The following is a 20,200-nucleotide window of genomic DNA, read 5'->3' as shown; positions in this document are numbered from 1 at the left end:
ACTCTTATTTATTTATCTATTTATTCTGTATTAGTATGTATTTTTTACCTACTAAATAAGTAAGATGTGAGAACTATAGCTCTGTTTTATCATTTTATATGTGAAAATTCAATAAAAAAACCTTGTTTAAAAAAAACAACAACAATTAACATGCTGGTTTCTTCAGTAGCCGTTCGAAAACAAAACGAATGATTTGCCGTAATACTGTGATAATTATCATAATCTATGCGTCTACCTGCAGGTCGTTCTGGGGGTTCCAGTCGGAGTCGAAGATGATGCAGGTGTCGGCGGCGGTCAGGTTGATGCCCAGCCCTCCGGCTCGGGTGCAGAGCAGGAACACGAAGCGGTCCGAGTCCGGCTTACAGAACCGGTCGATGGCCGCCTGCCGCAGGTTCCCCCGCACGCGCCCGTCGATGCGTTCGTACGTGTAGCTGCAGAGAAAACACAAGCGTATGGAGGACAAGATCAGATGAATATGAGGGGTGCTGAATAGATCCTTCCATCCCTCTCTCTTCTGTTTTTACACGTATTTTTATTCAAGAAAATAAAACAGCGCTATAAAAAATTCACACATTTTTCTTTTTTAAACGCTGCATCGCGTTCTTTGTTTCTCTCGATGAGTTAGTCCAAAGAAACCAAAACATCTCTCTCACTTCATCCCTCCCATCTCTTCATTTTAGTTCACTCCATCTCTCCTTTCCTTTCCTTCCTTCCCTCCATCCCCCCTTTCTCTCTTCCTTAATTCTCCTTTCCCTCCTTCATTTCCTTCCGTCCCTCCATCTCTCCCTTCTTTCCTTTACTTTTCTTCCGTCCTTTCCTCCCCTTTCTATCCTCCCTTCCGTTTCTTCATTCCTTCCCTACTTCACTTTTTTTTTTCCTTCCTTCCCTACTTCCATCCCTCCTTCACTTTCCCTTCCTTCCCTCCCTCCATCCTTCTTTCCATCCTTTCCTTTCTTTCCTCCCCTTCATTCCCTCCCTCCGTCCTCCACCCCTTCCTTCCCCTTTCCCTCTTTTGCTTGCTTGTTTCCTTCCCTCCTTCTGTCCCTCCTTTCCCTTCCTTCCTTTACTTTCTTTAATTCCCTCCTTTACTTATTTCCTTCCCTCCTTTTTTCCCTGCTTTACTTTCTTTCTCTTCCATTCCCTTTCCCTCCTCTCCTTGCCCCCTTTCTTCCTCCCTTTACTTTGCCCATTCCCTCCCATCTTTCCTTTATTTTCTTTCCTTGCCTTCCTTCCCTCCATCCCACTCTCTTCCTTCCTTCCTTCCCTTTTCCCTCCTTCCTTTCCTTCTGTCCAACCTCCTCTCTCTTCCTTCCTTCCTTTCCTTCCTTCCTTCCTCCCCCCCTTCCTTCCCTCATTTCTTCATTTACTCTTTCCCTTCCTTCCTTCAAGTTCTTTCCTTCCTATTCTTTCCTTTACTCCCCCCCCTTTGTTCATTTCATTCCTTTCCTTCCTTCCTTCCCTCCCTCCCTCCCTCGCTCCCTCCCTCCTCACCGTCTCTGGATGAGGTAGTCCTCCAGGATGTCCAGACAGCGGACCATCTGGGAGAAGACCAGGACCTTGTGTCCTCCGGCCAGCAGTTTGGGCAGCAGCTTGTCGATCAGCACCAGCTTCCCGGCCGCCTGGATCATGGCCTGCAGCTGGAAGTCCCACGCGTCCGGACTGTGGCTCTTCCTGAAGCTTTCCAGAATCTTCTCCTCCGCTCCTGGATGGGAGGAAGAGAGGAGGAAGGGGAGGAGAGAAACAGGGAGCGAAGGAATTAGATGATCCGATACATCAATCGAGACTAACTCTTTCTTGTCTTCAGCAACTGAAAAGAAGAAAGGCGGGAAAGAAAACAAGACAGAATGAGTTTGATGATTTGCGAAGTCAGTTCAGATGCGTTTCTGAAACTACACTTTGGTGCCTTCGGAGAGACCAAGGAAGGAGGGAAGGACATAAGGAAGCAAGAAAAAAAGAAACAGGAAGAAAGCAAGCAAGAAAGAAAGAAAGAAAGCAAGAAAGCAAGAATGAAAGAAAGAAAAAAACACAGGACAATCATTTAGACTAACTGATAAGTCAATCAAGACAATACAGACTGAATGGAGGTCGCTCTGTGTGTGAGTGTGTGAGTGTGAGTGTGTGTGTGTGTGTGCTTGCGTGTGTGTGTACCTGTGATAAGGTACGGGTGGTTGCAGCACTTCCGGAGCTCCATCATGGTGTTGATGAGGTTGGGCATGTTGTGCTGGTTGGCTCCTTTGGACAGGAAGGAGAAGTTCTTCTCCAGGATGGCTCTGTAGTACTTCTTCTGAATGTTGGTCAGCTCCACCTGCAGACACAAAACAAGCTTTGTAAGAAGTACGAAACACGCTTCAAAGCTATTTTTGAATATAGGATGGTAGCCCTTCTACTGTATGTTTTCTCCACCTATAGTGACTAATTAGGCTTGCACAAATAAGCATGTATAATTGTATATTGCAATTTTAGTTTCCGCAATTAACGCTTGAAGAATACTGTTACTTGATATGAGTACAAGTAGTGCAAGTACAATGAAATAATTAAGTTCCTCAAGTGATCCAAGACTAATAATCATGATTAACAGATCACAGCAAGTCTCAAAATTATGGGACTAATAATTTTTGCTAGTGATATGTAATACAACATGTAGCCAAAGTAGCCATAGGAGTAATTAAGATATAAGTCTGAGTGTTAGTTAGGTTAAAATAGTTACAGTAAAAATAACACAACACATAAGTTTGACTTACAGTTACATGTTATTTAAAATAAGTTAAATGTCCAGACTGATGTCCAGTACATTTTCTAAAGGCTGAAGGAGAATAATATATGGTGTGTTGATATAACACACACACACACACACACACACACACACACACACAAACACACACACACGGCCCTACCTCTATGATTGTCTCTTCTTTAGGCGCCAGGTTTTTCTCCACGTCGTCCTTCAGTCTCCTCAGCATCATGGGCTTCAGAATGGCCTGCAGCTTCTTCACCTGGAGGAAGAGGAAGGGATGAGAGGAAGGGGTGTGTGAGAGTTTAACGATGTTTAACGTTTTCAGCTGTTTGACTGCACCTCTACTACAATCCTTCTTCTTCTTTAAACTATTCCAACCCGCACGTCTGCGCCCTCTGGAGCTGTCGTAAAATGTACTTTCAGCTTGCAGAACACATTTAATTAAAGTATCGAATGTTTATAAAATTCACTACTGAATTCAATCTTTGGCAACGGTATCAAAGCAGCATTGAAATTTCAACACCAGTATCTATATGCAGAACCAGACTCGTGCCTACCTGCTCCTCAGTCTTGAGGTCTCCGAACTCTTCCAGGAAGCTGCTCTCTGAAGGGAACTGCAGCGGCTCCAGGAAGTTCAACAAACTGAACAGCTCCTCCACCGAGTTCTGCAGAGGGGTTCCCGTCAGCAGAACCTTGTGTTCCTGTTAGAACATACAGAGCATTATCTCTGAACCTGCAGCTTGTAAAGACTTCTGAAAAGAGGTTCCAGTAAAAAAGTCGCATTAACAGAACATCATGTAAAGTTCTGCAAAGAGGTTCCTGTGCATAGAACCCTGGGCTGCGTTCAAACTGCTGCTTTACTCACATTTTGTGCAGATAAAAAAAAAAAAAAAAGCAGGTCGCATCACACGCACTTTGTTTCCATAGCGACCAAGTGCAGTGGCTGCCACTACCAGTAAACAGCACTTAGGTGAAACTCTCAAACACTTGGCAGACTCTCCCATTACACAACCAGTGTTTTCCCAACTTTTCTACTGCTGCGTTCTCCATCTTCATCCTGGCTGTGGCTGTTGTAGTAAACTGTAAACGGTGCCTACATCGCCTGAAACCCCGCCTCCTCTTCCTTGCGATTGGTCGGTGACCGACCAAGTGACCGATTTCCGCTCCCCATTGTTTTAAATGCAAAAAAGGAGCTTGCAGTTTGAGAACAGTAGAATAGTGTGAAAACAGCTTAGTTGTGCGTCAGTCCGTCATTTTTACTCCCGATATTTGGCCGTTTGTAGAATTGGCGTGTGTGCGTCACTTAATACAACTGCCAAATTAGCAACAGAATAAAACAAACATGGTCTTTTGTTTAAAAATTACTTAATTATTTTAGAAAATAGCCATGTCTGAAAAGCTTCACCTGTTTTGCACCTGCAGTTGTACAAAGATTCTTAGAAAAATGCAGAGGGAATCAGCCAATATAAGTGGGAAAATATCAAATATCGGTATCGGCCTCAGAAAAATCATATCAGTGCATCCCTAGTCTATAGATATTCATTGTCTGGGTAAGGGTTTATTTTAGAAATTAAGATTAGGGTTGGAAATGGGGTCAGGGTTAGGAGTGGGGTTTGGCTAAAGTCAGAGTTTGAGATACCAGAGTTTATAGAGATGCAGCAAATAGACAAGTGACACTTTGTTGAACATCGACTTTTTGGCTCCTGATAATATCAACACTGGACAATCCAAATAAAGTGCTACAAATGTATTTTGTAGTGTTTTCTCGACCTCGACTGGTCTTTGTCCCACAGTCATTTCCTATCGTGCTGCGAGAGTAGAACCTTGTATTTCAAGGAGAAAACACAGAACCAAGTTTTGTAACGAGGAATAGATATTTAACCAGCCAGAACTGGAATGTAGGCTGATGTACATGGTATGTGGATGGTAGCTGAATGATTTTTTTTTGGTTTATGTTTTGCTTATTAGTGCATACAAATGACAAAAACTGATTTTTTTAAATAATGAGAGGGAGTACATAAAAACATCTCACCCCAAAAGAAAAAAATCAAGATTACAAAAACAGAGACACGGGTGAAATGGGCAAGAAAAATCAAATGAAACACACACATCCTGATAAAAACACACACAAAGACAAGCAGTATTGGAGGATAAGACTTGGCACTCTGTGTCTCGCCCGTCCCATTAAGACAAGGCTCCTTTTCATCCAGCCGATAAATGGAGAACAGCGATATAAGGTTATCGCTGACAATTTTATTACGCTTGTTATATCCTTATAACTGCAATGTCTCACATAAGCGTATGTGCTACACACACACACACACACAGACTGACCAGGTTCATGAGCTTGAGTCCCTCCAGCAGTTTGCAGTTCCTGTTCTTCAGCCGGTGGGCTTCGTCGATCACAACGCAGCGCCAGTGAAGCTTCTTCAGCTCCGGACAGTCGGCCATGATCATCTCAAAGGTGGTGATGACGCCGTGAAACTTCAACACGCCCGGGATAGAGTTACCCTGCAGAGAGAGAGGGGGGGGGGGGGGGGGGGGGGGGAGAGAGAGGGGGGGGAGGGAGAGAGAGCGAGGGAGGGGAGGAGAGAGGGAGGGGGAAGGAGAGAGAGAGAGGGGGGGGAAGGAGGGGGGAGAGAGAGGGAGAGAGAGAGAGGGAGGGAGACAGAGAGAGAGAGAGAGGGGGTGGGAGGGAGAAAGAGAGAGAGAAAGAGAGAGAGGGGGGGAGGGAGAGAGAGCGAGGGAGGGGAGGAGAGAGGGAGGGGGAAGGAGAGAGAGAGAGAGGGGGGGGAGGGAGGGGGGAGAGGGGGGGGAGGGAGAGAGAGAGAGACGGGGGAGAGAGAAAGAGAGGGGGAGAGAGAGAGAGAGGGGGGAGGGAGAGAGAGAGGGAGGGGGAGAGACAGACAGAGAGAGAGAGAGAGAGAGAGAGCGAGAGCGGGAGAGAGAGAGGGAGAGAGAGAGGGAGAGAGAGCGAGAGCAAGAGAGGGGGAGGGTGGGAGGGAGAAAGAGAGAGAGGGAGAGAGAGAGAGAGAGAGAGAGAGAGAGACATTTAAATTGCTGTACGGCTGAATTTTATCAGCCATGATCAAAAGAAGTGATCACTCCATGTAGAATATCTGCAGAAAGCCTAATTTAGATTTTGGAGGACTTTTTAGATGTTACCCAGAATTAAATTCAAGACCAATTTAAAAACCAAAATAAAGAAACAAAGTCGGCAAAACCAGCCTAGTTCCAATTAAACATAGCTGATGAAACTACAACTGGCCAGTATAATAAAAACTATAAATCTATAAATGGGCAGAATAAGAAAAAGGAAACAACAGGAAATAAAATGTTAAGTCACATGAAGCATATTGTACTACTAACCCTGTTCTGTATTAATGTAAGTGTGGACATGCAGCACAAAGAAACTGTCACTGCACAGTGAGAAACACAAGACGACTAATAACTGGATTTAATATGTTAATACTTTTTACGACCTTAAATTGAGATCATTTGTTTTAAGACTTTTATACCAGAGCGAGTGAAAGAGAGGGAAAGGGGAATTTTAAATTACTACACAGCACAATCTTTCAACCATGATAATTTCAAAGGTGCTGATCACTTCTGGGATAGAGTTACCCTGCAGGGAGAGAGAGGTAGAGAGAGAGAGACTGAGACAGAGAGAGAGAGAGAGAGAGAGAAGTAAATGATTAATGTGTCTATCACGTCCAAAATGTTGAACATGCTGTACGGCTCCCTAAGGAGTGGGATTGAGAGAGAGAGAAGCTGAGGGAAAGGGAAAATATTCAGCTAAATCACAGTTTAGTTGTGCCAGCAATGATAATCTCAAAAGGAAGTGATCTCGAGAAAAACCCTGAATAAAGAGACAAAGATAGAACACACACACACACACACACACTCTCTGCTAACCCTTGAATGAAAAAAATCATCCCCTGATCCTCGCCATAATCCTCTCCGCTTCATGCCTAACCTTAACCCTAAAACACTATTAACAGCTACAATTAACAGCTAATATTTTTCTTATTCCCGTGGATAACTGGCCAATCGTAGACGAGGTGACGTCACCTCCAGATATTTCCAGCAGCTACAGTGGAGTTTGATATGAGAAAATGTTTCAGGATGTAAAACCTCAGCGGTAAACGTCAGGTTTTGGTGTCAGTCCCTCAGAATCAAAGAGCGAGGGCTTCTTTCTAGAGCCGCCATTTTGCACCGAGAGACGTTCAACAATCATACAGGGAGAAATCCATCGTAGAAGAGGAGAGAGACCAGTTTCTCCACCCACAGGAGCAGGAGAGAGACCAGAATGCACTGCAGCCACAAGACGATGTGTTTTTTAGTAAAGGGGCGACTCATTTTTTCTCCACTCGAAAAACTCTCACTCTGCCATTGCTATCTCTCTCTCTCCACCTACATGTAACTCCCACAGCTGAATGCAACAAGTTCACGCCCCTTCTCCGAGGGTTGTCGAAAGGCATTCTGGGAAATGTAGGAAATCACCAACTGAAGTAGAAGTAGACGAGGAAGGTTGAGGGAAAGTGGGTTCACCAAAAAATACCACAAATCAACTTGTGGAATGCATTAATCATCACAGATTGATGATATCCAAAAGTGTAAAAGTAAAGAAGTGAGGAACGGTGAAATGTCCTCACTTTCTATCCTTGTGAGGACATTTGGTCCTCATACCTGCAGAAATCCAGGAACACACACCCTGTACCTGTGGATCTCTTTGAAACATCTCACACAGCTGAATCATTCAGTGGGTGAGCTATGACCAAACCATGAGTAATATGCACACACACACACACACACACACACACACACACACACACACACACTCTGCCGTTACCTGTGGGTCTCTGTGAAACATCTCGTACTGCAGGATCATCTGCCGGCTGATCTGCGAGCCGTGATACACGATGACGTTCATGTGCGTCCAGGTCCGGAACTCTCTCTCCCAGTTGGTGATGGTGGACAGCGGGGCGATGATGAGGAAGGGGCCGCGGATTCCCATGCTGAAGATCTCATACAGGAAGGTGATGGACTGGATGGTCTTCCCCAAACCCATCTCATCTGCCAAAATACAGTTTTTTCTAGGGGAGGGAGAGAGAGAGAGAGAGGCAGAGAGAGAGAGAGAGAGGCAGAGAGAGAGAGAGAGAGAGAGAGAGACAGAGAGAGAGAGAGAGGCAGAGAGAGAGAGAGAGGCAGAGAGAGAGAGAGAGAGGCAGAGAGAGAGAGAGAGAGAGGCAGAGAGAGAGAGAGAGAGAGAGAGAAACTTAACAAGAGGCACTTGAGCTGCTTAATGTCCCGCCATAATCACCATGATACACAGTAAACAAATCAGTTATGCTACTGAGGTCATTAATTAGGCTAATTAATGTCGTAATTACCAATTAGCAAACATTTCTGTGTCAACATACTTGTCTTCACATAACACATGGGCGGCATTAATATGAACTTTCAACCTGAAAGCACTGAGGAGTTGTAGTAGTTTCAGGAAAATCAGTTTTTCCTCATTAATATGCAAATTTATGCACCAAGGTGCTCCAAAATCAAATCAGATTATCTGCTCTGTAGGGGGAACCTGTAGCGTGAGTATGAATTTTCTATCATGTATTGTTCTTGAGTTATTGTGTTCACAAGAATGTGTCCACACACACACACACACACACACACACAGACACACACACACACACACACACACACAGACGTTACCATGACGACATAATGTCCCGCATACCAGGCACCATGGTGGTGATGCATAAAGAGAGGGGATATGGGTTTTAACTGTGTGTGTTTGTGTGTGTGAGTTTGCATATTTTTATACTCATAGGGTCCTCACAAGGATAGAAAGATGAGGAAAATCCTGCAAAGTGACATTTTGCCGTTCCACACTTCTAAAATCGATTATTTTAGGGTTCTGACTTGGGTTTAGATTACCGTCAGGTTTAGGTTTAGGTCAGGGTTAGAGTTATGGAACATACTCTGATCATCAAAGGTTTGGGGACACCTAGCTTTTGCAAAATGCTTGTTAAATAAACATGTTTTCTTCGTTGGTTTGTAATAACAAACCAAATATTCGCAAATATTTGTGACGCTCTGCCATGAAAAACCTTCTCTTCACACCAAAGAAGACACTTTGATGAACATGAAGCTGAGAGTTGAATAAATATATCCAAAGTATTAGGAAACAGCTGTTTTATGTTAACAAAAGCATTGCAGGCATTTTTCCCTTCCTTCTTAATTGGAAAATTAACAGAGAAAATCAAATAGTACTTTAAAATTTAGAAAAGTCAAGGTGTCTCCAAACTTCTGACAGGCAGTGTATGTAGTCAGAAGGTCCTCACAAGTATAGTACTACTAGTGTATGAGTGTGAGTGTGAGTGTGTGAGTGTGAGTGTGTGTGTGTGAGTGATAGACAAGTTATAATACTAACCATTTCATGTCTTCTAGCAGGTACCACGTCAGAGAGACTGTGTGTGTGTGTGTGTGTGTGTGTGTGTGTGTGGTGTGTGTGTGTGTGTGTGTGTGAGATGGTTGATGACATTTTCAATACTTGAGAAATGTCAAGTAGTGTGTGACTCACGTCTGCGTGGATGAGTGTTCACCTTTGACCTCAATTAGATCAAACACTTGAAAACACATTCTGTCGCAGCTCTGATGTGAGAGCAAAACCTGCTGCGTGTGTCAGGGCCGGTAGCCTGGGATGCATCATTCGCTTTTTATATAGTTTCAATTTCAGTTTAGTTTTTGTTTGTTTTCAGTATTCGGTTTGGTCTTTTTAGTTCAGTTTTGATTTTTGACAAATGTTTAGTTTTAGTTTAATTTTTATTTAGTTTCAGTCCTAGTTTTAGCATTTTTGGTAGGCAGGGATGCAAACACATGTATGGTGAAAAAAGAGAGAGCTACCCGAAGTCGAAAAAAAAAATGCGACAGCGTAATATAAAACCATGTGACGAAGGCCTGTGCTATATGCTTAAATAAATAGGAAATTCTATTTAATATACTCAGATCAATAAGACACAGACAGATGTTAAGTAGTAAATTAAGTTTTTTATTTTCAGAATTAGAATTAGATTACTTTTCTAATTCTGAAAATAAAAAACTGGGTTGAACTCTCTCTCTCTCTCTCTCTATGTGTGTGTGTGTGTGTGTGTGTGTGTGTGTGTGTGTGTGTGTATGTGTCTCTCTCGCTCTCTCTCTCTCTCTCTCTCTCTCCCTCTGTCTCCCTCCCTCCCTGATTTAATTTCACTTTCACTTATCGGTGTGTCGCAGATTATTTTCTCCACCCAGAGCTGTTCCAGTTCTGTTGACAAAGAGCTAGAAAAGTTGAAGATGATTTAAGTTTATGCAAATAAATACAAAATTCGTACTAACATCTTTGGACGAGCTACGCTAGCTCTCGTGATCTAACGTTAGCAGTTCTAACGTTAGCAACAGTCTGAAGGCGCGGTCGGCAAAACAACGCTCGTCGAACAAGTGTCGCACCACGTAACCAGTGATGTAATGTGAGGTCCTCGCAACACGTCCTGACAGTTGAGTAGAATTTTTTGCTCAAAGCAGTTCACTCATATGAGCGTGACAGAAATACACTGTAGGAATCGTTAAGGAGATTCTTCACCCCCCCCCCCCCCCCCCCCAAAAAAAGTTGTTTGCATCCCTGGGTAGGGGTTTTGTTTTTAAAGGTATAGTGATACAACTACAGAACAGGTGTTTTGTACATGTTTGCAACAGATATTGTTTAATCCAAACAATAAATCATAAATTCTGTTAAAAAATTATTTACATAGATTTTTCAATACGTCCTCAACTAATTAAAAGTTGGGAACTCTTCAGCACCAGCAGACTCAACTCATCTAAATAATCCCAAACGGGACTCTGCGGTTTTCTCCCATTTTATTGAAGTTTTAGCTTTTTTGACAAAGTCTAGTTTTTATTTTATTTCAGTTTTGGAAAAAATAATTCACCTAGTTTTTGTCTTTGTGTTTTAGTTTACTCTAATAACCTTGGTCTGTGTTTATGTATAGATGTATATAAACCAGTCATACCAGTTGAATAGTAACCAGTTGTTTCCCTCTAACTGGTCCCAGTGTGTTATAATAATACATTTGGTCTGTGTGTGTGTACAGATGTATATTTACCTGTTGTACCAGTTGAACAGTAACCAGTTCATTCCCTCTAGCTGGTATTCTCTGAGTTGGTTTCCATTGCGGTAATCTCTGGAGCTCTCCAACTTCTGCCATTTATCTGGGAGAGGACGCTCCTGGGATGAGAACACACACACACACACACACACACACACACACACAAACACAGTTATTGTATGAAAACCACCGCACTCAAGGAGAAGCCAAGCCGACTACTATATTATGTTTCCTGCCGCCGCTGCCAGCACCCTGGAGTGTTCAGCCTACAGTGTTGGACAGTTATTGTATGAGTTGTGTTGTTATTCAATTACCCGGTAACTTCGTAACGTGTTACAGTAGTGTTATTACATTAGTAGTAACTAATAGTATAGTGAATGACTATTTATTATTCATTTATTATTTAAGCATTCCCACTCCTTTGATTTCTTCGCACAAAAGCATGAGAAGAACATCGGATATTAAATCTGTTTGGTTCCCTGATGATTCACAGAGGAGGTAAGTGAGTTATCCCAGTTTTTAAAAAGGCAAGAGAGGACGCAATCAGCACTTTTGGGGATGTAACTGGCAGATAATATAATGAGTAGAGTAACAAATGATTGCTGCCAGGGAGTAGTAAGTAAAATAATGTAATGGCTAAACAGCGAAGTGTTATTTGCTCCAGCACTGCTCTGAACACTCTACCGCTGTTCCCATCTATGTGGAAAATGGAACATGAAGAGTGTCTGAGATGCACTTCTGACTTCCACATTCAGCAATGTAAACGCACTTATTTGAGTTATTTTGCTATTCTTAATATATTTTCACGATTGTGTTTGATGGCTGGTGATGTGATTGCCCCTTGTGGCTATTGATGATGCGTGCTTTTAGTGCACAGGTGTGTCTGACCTATTTAATGACCTGCTCTTTGCATCGTGCACCACACAGCCTGAGGAGGGCAGTTTGCTGACACACAGAGCTGATTTTTCATGCCTTAGCCCTGTCACTAAACATCTTTTTCATTTTTGCAAAGCCACGTGACTTGAGCGCCTGCTGCTGAATTTTTATGCCATGTTTCACTCCTTTTTGTGGTCGTAACTATTCCTCCTTCACTGCTTTTGTTCTCCACATCCAACAGCTCCTGTGGTTGTACTGCGGATACCTGAAGCGCTCCTGTCGCTACCTTTTTCAGTGTAAATGCACTGTTGGAAAGGTAAAGCGGATAACGCAGAGTACAAATTACACGACTTGTCAAAATCCTAAGATCTCCGTACTGCTCACATTAGAGTAGGTGGACACTAGGGATGGGACGATATATAGAAATTCAATATATCGCAATACAGAAATGTGACAATACGTATTGTGGGGCAGAAAAATGAATCGCGATATTAGCTCCATTTTATTCTGCTGTAGTAATCACAAATGAGACACTTGACCATCACAGTTTCACAAGCTCTCCATCCAAATTATACTATTGTCACTTTGTAAAGACTTTTTTACGTTGTTGTTTACATTCCAGCAAGCCAACGCCATCGCTAGAATGATTTGTGGCTCAGAAATAAACTGAATTCTGCACAGTCACACTTGAACTTTTATTTATTACATCGGGTTCAAGACACAATCTGACCCAGTCCTTGAGCCGTCCCAAACACCCCGATCATTTCAGACATGTTTGATTTTATTGGCACATCTGCAGTAGTCTCGTAGTGTGAGATACATGAGGATAAGCTTTGAGAGCCGCGATCAGCTGTAGCCAATGAGAGCTCATGAAGAAACCAGGTGGAAGAGGTGGGAGCAATAAACAGAATCAGAGCAGACGACCCATAACGACTGCGTCTCCCCAGCCATTCCCTTCTCCAAATTCGGCGTCTGGCCCTCTTTTCTCTTTTCCGCACAGGCAACAAAAACGACAAGCTGCTGTTTGCATGTCGAGCTCCATCTGGCGCAGTCGAGTCATGTGAAAACCCGTCACCGTTCGCGTTTGTTTTCGCGAGACGGCGGAGTATCGAGATTCCTCACGACCAAAATCCAAGCGAAGAATCTTGTAGTGTGTGACCCTCGTCTGTGTCACAGCATTTAGTGTGCAATACGATACACTGGAGAGACAACAGACTAAAGGAGAGGACGTCGTTTAATGAGAGAAGTACAGCGATTTGGGATTTTGACAGTCGTATAGTGTCCTCCAGCCATTAAATGACCTTCTTTCCTGTAGTTTCTGGTCTGGTCTCACATATTAAAACAGGGTTCCTACACAGTTTGGATTTCAAAATTCAACTTTTTTCAGACCTTGATTTCGTGATTTGAAGATTTTAGTGTCCAATATGATTTACACACATAGTACACAGACTAACTCTGCCACATCACTCTGTAGATGAGGATTAATCTTCACATCGACAAATATGTGAGACGACTGGGGTCTATAACCACAGAAAATGTGTATGTATGTCAGGACAGTACAATATCTTTCCATACTTTTCCAAAATTATTGTGCAATTTCCAAACTTATCAAGACCTGGGAACTACTAAATTCTTTTTCCATACATTTCCAAACTTTCTACACTGTGTAGGAACCGTGTTAAAAGATTCTTCACCAGGATCTGATCGTGAGGGATCTCGTGCAAAAATGAAGCTTGAGAAGGAAGAGCAGCTCGCCGATCTTATTGTGTTTGCACTCGAAAAAGTAGGAAACGAACCGAAAAAGTAAAAAAGAAGAGGACTAGATGCTGAATTTGAAAGGCTAATTATAAAGTCATGATGATGTTGTTTTGTTTTGTAGTTTCCACCTGTTCTCTGCTGCTTACCTGCTAAAATGCAGAATGGAAATTTTAAAACTCACTGTGATTCTGAGGTTGGCTGCTAAACTAAACTACATAGTGTTGTATTGTTTCTACTCTAGGACAAAACATTACATTTTCCAGCCCTCAATTTCATTTTATTTGGATATTCTGGTTGATTTGCAACTTTGGTGCAATTTCCAAACTTATCAAGACCTGAAAATTGCCAAATAATTCTTTCATACATTTCCAGACTTTGCAGAAGTGTGTAGGTGTGTGTTATATTCGCCTTCTCCTCTGTGTCACGGTATTAAATCATATCGCATTGTTGCTACTCTATGTCAAAGTATTGCATCGAGCTGCTCTGCGTTTCTCTTCATCTCTGCTGGGTTTTTATTGTGTTTCTACTCACTATGTGTCTGAGGTCTGCCGGTAGTTTCTGGATCTCCTCGAACTCCTTGATCTTCCCGGGGTCCAGGTCCTCCTGCAGCTCCCAGGTCGCCTCCTCATAGGACAGGCTGCACCACTTAACGAGGTAATGAGTAACCTCCTACAGCGACACAGAGAAAAACAGTGTGTGTTGTGTGTGAGAGGAAGACTGTACCACCACACTAAGGAGCTAATTACCACTTTGAAAACAGACGAATGCTACTGAGAGAGAGTGTGCATGTCAGTGTGTGTGTGTGTGTGTGTGTGTGTGTGTGTGTGTTACTCACCTCTCCGGTCTCTGTGTCTGTAGTGACGGCCACCTCCAGTACTCTGTCCACCTCTACATAGTCTGGGTTAAACAAGTCCTCATCAGGCTAGAGAGAAAGAGAGGGAGAGAGAGACAGAGAGAGAGAGAGAGAGGGAGAGAGAGAGCGAGAGAGCGAGAGAGAGAGAGAGAGGGAGAGAGGGAGAGGGAGAGAGAGACACACACACAGAGATAAATCCTTTTATGTCCAGAGGGGGTGTTGTGGTGTTCAGCCGGCCAATGAGGTGCTGATCTGTTAACCTCCAGCCAATCAGCTGCACAATATAAATATGTCATTGTCAAATTATTTGATACTTTGTTGTAAACAAATGAGACCCTGGTGGAGCCTCTGTCTCGTGTCAGTGGTATTGTGTTTCTAAAAATAAAGACCGCATTTCCCATAAAACCCGTTGATTCCTGCAGCTACTCGTCCCTCTCCTCATCCCGGGTGTTTTGAAAAGAAAAAAGTGATAAGAGCAAGTTGAAACTGTGCAGTAACAGTAGTGGAACTGGAATAAAGCTGTGTATTACTTGCAAACTGTTTTGTGCCTTTAAGCAATCTCCCTCTGTGCTGTAAAGCAACACAGCAGATTCCCCGCTGAGTCCAACCCAGTGGCCCGGGACAGGCTGCCTATCGTCTTGACGACAGCAGCACCTTTAACTCGGTGAATAGGTGTTTGATCTGGGCCCGTTTTGCTGCTACGTGACATTAAATACACTGAAATGAATTTATGGTGACTGTCACCTCAGCCAGCAGCAGGCAGAGAAGTGGCCACTAGTGGTTTAAGAGACTGTCCTGTAACCAAAAGTTCACAGGTTCGATCCCTGCAGCAGCCAGTGTGTGTCCATCAGCAGCCACGTGCCCTTGAGCAAGCAACACACTGAACCCATACTGGCTTCATTCATTGCAAATTCCTCCGGTTAAGAGAGTCAACTGAATTACAACGATGCAGAATCAACTGGTGTTTCCCCGTTTGGTCTGTATGGAACATTAAATATTCTTTCATTTTTAAAATTCCTTAAAATCTTTCACAACTTTAGTTTCTAGGCTCCAGCTGAGTGTTGGTGAGTGTTCAGTATGATGTGTGAGGACAGCGGCTGGGCAGCACGACTGCCAACTAGGCCCCATCGCTGCAGAGCTGAAAATTATTCTTCACAGTAACAAATATCACTACTTGAAATGTGTTGTCACACTGAACAAAAAAAAATTAAATTTAAAAATTCCTCACGTTTCAGTAGTATTTATGCAATTTCCACACTTTTAAAACTTGGAAACAGACAACTTTATTTTTCATAGCTTCCAGCAGGTTCTGCGGACCGTTACCTCGGTGAACAGGTGTTTCATCTGCGCCTGTTTGGTCCTGAAGCGTTTGATCTTCTGGTGGATTCTGGGATCTTTCTCTAGCTCTTCTAGAGTGGCCCATTTGCAGTGCAGGTAGGAACTAGAAAACAACAAATAACAAAGAATAAACACCAACAACAACATCACATTTCTCCCATTCATCCACAGTTGCCTGCTTATAGTGCATGTAGTCAAGCAAATACCCATCAGAAGTTACCAGAGTCCAAAGTGATTCTTACAATTGCTTATTTAGTCTGACCAGCAGCCAAAAATCATCATTTTATGATATGAAATGGATAAAAACAGGAAATCTCAGCATTCGTGAAGCTGCAACCAGCAAAAGTTTGGTATTTTTACTTGATAAATGACTAAAACGATGAATAGATTATCAAAATTATAATTGATCAATTTTCTGTCGATCGACTAATCGTTTCAGCTCTAGTTCACACTGCCCGATTACAAATGAGTTTTCACAGATTCTGTTTTTGCCTCAGCATCTCTACTTGGGTGTGCGCTCCTCTCTGTCCTTTCATGTCACATTAATCAAGTTATTAAAGTGTTAAAATGAACAACTGACCCTAACCCTCTATATACCCATATATAGTTCTGTCCTGCTTACAGCGCAGGCAGGAAGTGATGTCAGAAGATTTCTATCTTCTGTAGCCTACAGATTGGGTTGGAGCCACGGCGCCCGACTCGGTGAAATGTACACTCCCTAGAAATCCCTTAACCATTAGTTGATGGTCGATGAGAGAAACCAGTGGAAATGTTGTTACTATGGCTACAGTTTGACATGGCTGATTTACCTCCTCAAACCGAAGTCCATAAAGGGAAAAATATAATGTCAGTGCAGGGTGTTGTCGTGTTGTTATAAAACTGCTTATACAACTACTTATACAGCTGTAAGTACATTAGGTATAAATGAGATTATAATTAATAATATTCATAGTTCCAAATATTATAATTAGAGTATTTTCCATTAGTAAATAATTAATGACTACAGTATTATTCTAAAACCGCCAAAGTAAACCGATCACGTCTATTCAGTTTGACTGATTTTCAGTGAGTTTGCTATATTTTATTCATCACCACAGGGTAATTATCACTGCAGGGAATCCATTACAATTTTAATAACTACTCTACATCTGTGTAGCACCTTTCTTAATGTTACAGCGTGCTGTAAAATAAAAAGGAAGGTCTCTGGTTGAAATCCACAGACCGGCCCGGGAAAATCTGGGTAAGGAGAGAGAAGAAGAAACACTCTACACTACACTAACACACCACTGCTGAGGAACACTTGAGCAAGGCACTAAAGCCCCAACTGCTGCAGTGGAGCTTCAGAGCAGCAGAGGACTGAGGCTGGACGAGGCACTAGGTAACCGTGTGACTGTGGAGAACGGGTTTGCGGACAAAGAGCATGTAGCAAAGTCAACTTACAGAGACAAGTTGGAGTCTAACTACCACACTTCCGACCCCAGACGCATGTGGTGTGGACTGCGCTCCATCACAGACTACAAAGGGAGAAACAGCAGTGATGCCCAGCCCGCCGCCTCTCTTCCTGACGAGCTCAACACCTTTTACTCACAGTTTGAGGCGAGCAACACCATCACTAGTGTAAGGCTAGCAAAGGACCAAGACGACTGCACTCGGTCCCTATCTACAGCTGACGTGAGGACAGCTTTTAAAAGAGTAAACCCTCGGAAGTCACCGGGGCCAGATGGCATTCCAGGCCGTGTCCTCAGAGCGTGCGCCGACCAGCTAGCGGAGGTATTCACCTCTATATTCAACCTCTCCCTGAACCAGTCTGCAGTCCCCACCTGCTTCAGACAGACAACCATTGTCCCCGTACCAAAGAAACCTTCCATCACCTGCCTGAATGCCTACCGCCCTGTAGCGCTGACCCCTATCATCATGAAGTGCTTCGAGCGGCTAGTCAGAACCCACATCTGCTCCTCCCTTCCTGACACCTTGGACCCCCTTCAATTTGCATACCGCCCCAACAGATCTACGGACGACGCCATCGCCCTGACAGTGCACACCGCCCTCTCCCACCTGGATAAGAGTGACACATATGTGAGGATGCTGTTTATAGATTCAATACAATTGTGCCTGCTAAGCTCGTTCCCAAGCTCAGGATCCTGGGTCTTAACACCTCCCTTTGTAACTGGATCCTGGACTTCCTGACGGGCAGACCCCAGGTGGTGAGAATGGGTAACCTCTCCTCCTCTGTACTGACCCTGAGCACCGGAGCCCCTCAGGGCTGCGTACTCAGTCCCCTCCTGTACGCCCTGTTCACGCATGACTGTGTGGCCACGCGCAGCTCCAGCACCATCTTTAAGCTTGCAGACCACACCACCATCCTGGGTCTCATCTCCAACAACGTTGAGACCGCCTACAGAGAGGAGGTCAGCGCCTTGACAGGATGGTGCCAGGACATCAACCTCTCTCTCAACGTCTGCAAGACTAAGGAAATGATCGTGGACTTCAGGAAGTGACGGGGGGGGGGGCTCACGCCCCCCTTTCATATCGATGGAGCTGAAGTGGAGAGAGTCTCCTGCTTCAAGTTCCTCGGTGTGTTCATCAATGATGACCTCTCCTGGTCCAGGCAATCAGACGCGGTAGTAAAAACTGCCCAAAAGCGCCTAAACTTCCTGAGGAGACTCAAGAAGTTTGGAATGTCTGTCAAAACTCTCACTAATTTCTACAGGTGCTCCACTGAGAGCATCCTCACTGGCTGCATTACTACCTGGTACGGCAGCTGCTGATCGTAAGGCCCTCCAGAGGGTGGTGAAGACAGCGGAGCGCATCATTGGCTGCCACCTCCCCTCCACCACCGTGCAAAGCATATACCACACACGATGCCTCAGGAAAGCACGGAAAATCATAAAAGACTTCAGCCACCCAAGCTGTGAACTGTTCTCTCTGCTGCCGTCTGGTAGACGTTACCGAAGCATCCAGGCACGGACTACCAGAGTCAAACAGTTTTTACCCCCAGGCCATCAGGCTTCTCAACCAGCAGTGATCACGTTGATCACATGATCACCTAAATGGGTAGGAAAAAGCAGGTGTGGAAGGCCCAGGTCAGGGATTTCCTCCTACTCCTCCTCCCCCATACTCACCCACAGAATAGCACTCCTACACTTTATATTTATAATATTTAATACTCCTTTATAATATTTAATAGGCTTATTCTTACTGTCCATATTGCCCATCTTTACTGGCTCTGGAACTGCTGTACTTTTGCTATTTTTGCCCTTATTTGTGACTCTTTTTAACATTTAATATTTGATATTTTTATTTTATTTTTCTTATGCCTACTACGTAGTTGTTGCTTGCCTTGTCCTAAGAATTTCATTGTTCAGAATGACCTTGTGTGATACTGTGCATTTGATAAATAAAATACTTTGACTGTGATAAATAAATGTTGTAAAAACTATCAACAAACAATCAGCTATAATGAAAGGAAGAGACATGCTGCAAGTTAAAGACGTTTTGTTTTTTTTGTCTTTTTAGCTCATTCTATCATACCATACACCTATTTGACAAATTGTGCCAAAAAAAAAAGACAAAAAATAATTTCTTGTATTTTTATATCAAAATCTCACTACACACACACACTTTTGAACGATCCCTCCCTGCCTGAACATCACATTTCAACAGGAAAGCATCAAATTAAGGAAGCAAGATGCTCTCAAAAATGCAGTTTCATTGCAACTTTAAGTTGACAACACAATAAAAGTTACTGTGCTTAAGTGATTTGAAATGAATTGTACTCTGTGAATTGATGTTTAAATGAAAAATGGATAACTGGCCAAACATAGACAAAATATCTAAGTAATAATCATTAAAAATCTGCCTTTCAGCGTTCGGCCTTCCCACTAGATTTATTCAACTTGAATGCACCTTGGCTCACAACAGTGTGAGCGCTGCCTTCAGTCGGTCTCCTTCGTTGAATGAAAGCACGTTTCATTATGTAATGTGAAAAAGTCACAGGTTCGGCAAGTTTCAATATGAGTGTCAGCTAAATGTCTAAAATGTAAGATGCAAATATGTGTGTAAATGTGTGAGATGTCAATGATGGAGACAGACTCACAAGTTTCTGTATTTGACATAAAACTCCTCTGTGTCCTCCGCTTGGTCCTCTGATGGTGAACTCTGGAGGGAGAGAGAGAGAGAGAGAGAGAGGGGAGAGAGAGAGAGAGAGAGAGAGAGGGAGAGAGAGAGAGAGAGAGAGAGAGAGAGAGCGAGAGAGAGGGAGAAAGAAAGATAAATATATGAAGAGCAGTGGGACAGCAGATATGAGAATGAGACAGATAGAACATTTTATAATATTTTTATGATCCGTAAAAGGTATTCCAGACTGACTTTCTTGACTCTGTGACTGTGTGTGTGTGTGTGTGTGTGTGTGTGTGTGTGTGTGTGTGTGTGTGTGTGTGTGTGTGTGTGTGAGTGAGCCGTACCTCTTTCTTGGCTGTTCTGACAGACAGAATT

General features: G+C 43.3%; 1 protein-coding gene across 1 annotated transcript in view; it reads right to left on the bottom strand.

Moving 5' to 3' along the window:
- Nucleotides 1-20,200, bottom strand: part of chd6 (chromodomain helicase DNA binding protein 6) — a 119,214-nt gene that overhangs the window by 38,800 nt on the left and 60,214 nt on the right. Inside the window, exons 7-19 of the mRNA XM_078283917.1 lie at nucleotides 20,170-20,200; nucleotides 19,803-19,864; nucleotides 15,692-15,809; nucleotides 14,351-14,437; nucleotides 14,047-14,184; nucleotides 10,879-11,000; nucleotides 7,587-7,830; nucleotides 5,069-5,245; nucleotides 3,292-3,435; nucleotides 2,895-2,993; nucleotides 2,149-2,305; nucleotides 1,492-1,702; nucleotides 236-431 (exon numbers count right to left, since the gene is read on the bottom strand). The exon at nucleotides 20,170-20,200 is cut by the window's right edge and continues 35 nt beyond it. Coding sequence (XP_078140043.1) covers nucleotides 236-431; nucleotides 1,492-1,702; nucleotides 2,149-2,305; nucleotides 2,895-2,993; nucleotides 3,292-3,435; nucleotides 5,069-5,245; nucleotides 7,587-7,830; nucleotides 10,879-11,000; nucleotides 14,047-14,184; nucleotides 14,351-14,437; nucleotides 15,692-15,809; nucleotides 19,803-19,864; nucleotides 20,170-20,200 — 1,786 coding nt within the window. The remainder of the gene's footprint in view (nucleotides 1-235; nucleotides 432-1,491; nucleotides 1,703-2,148; nucleotides 2,306-2,894; nucleotides 2,994-3,291; nucleotides 3,436-5,068; nucleotides 5,246-7,586; nucleotides 7,831-10,878; nucleotides 11,001-14,046; nucleotides 14,185-14,350; nucleotides 14,438-15,691; nucleotides 15,810-19,802; nucleotides 19,865-20,169) is intronic.

This window comes from Centroberyx gerrardi, chromosome 5, assembly GCF_048128805.1.
Source record: "Centroberyx gerrardi isolate f3 chromosome 5, fCenGer3.hap1.cur.20231027, whole genome shotgun sequence".
NCBI classification, from domain to species: Eukaryota; Metazoa; Chordata; class Actinopteri; order Beryciformes; family Berycidae; genus Centroberyx; species Centroberyx gerrardi.
Note: the sequence above shows the minus strand (reverse complement) of the source record. Positions and strands in the feature narration are given on the sequence as shown.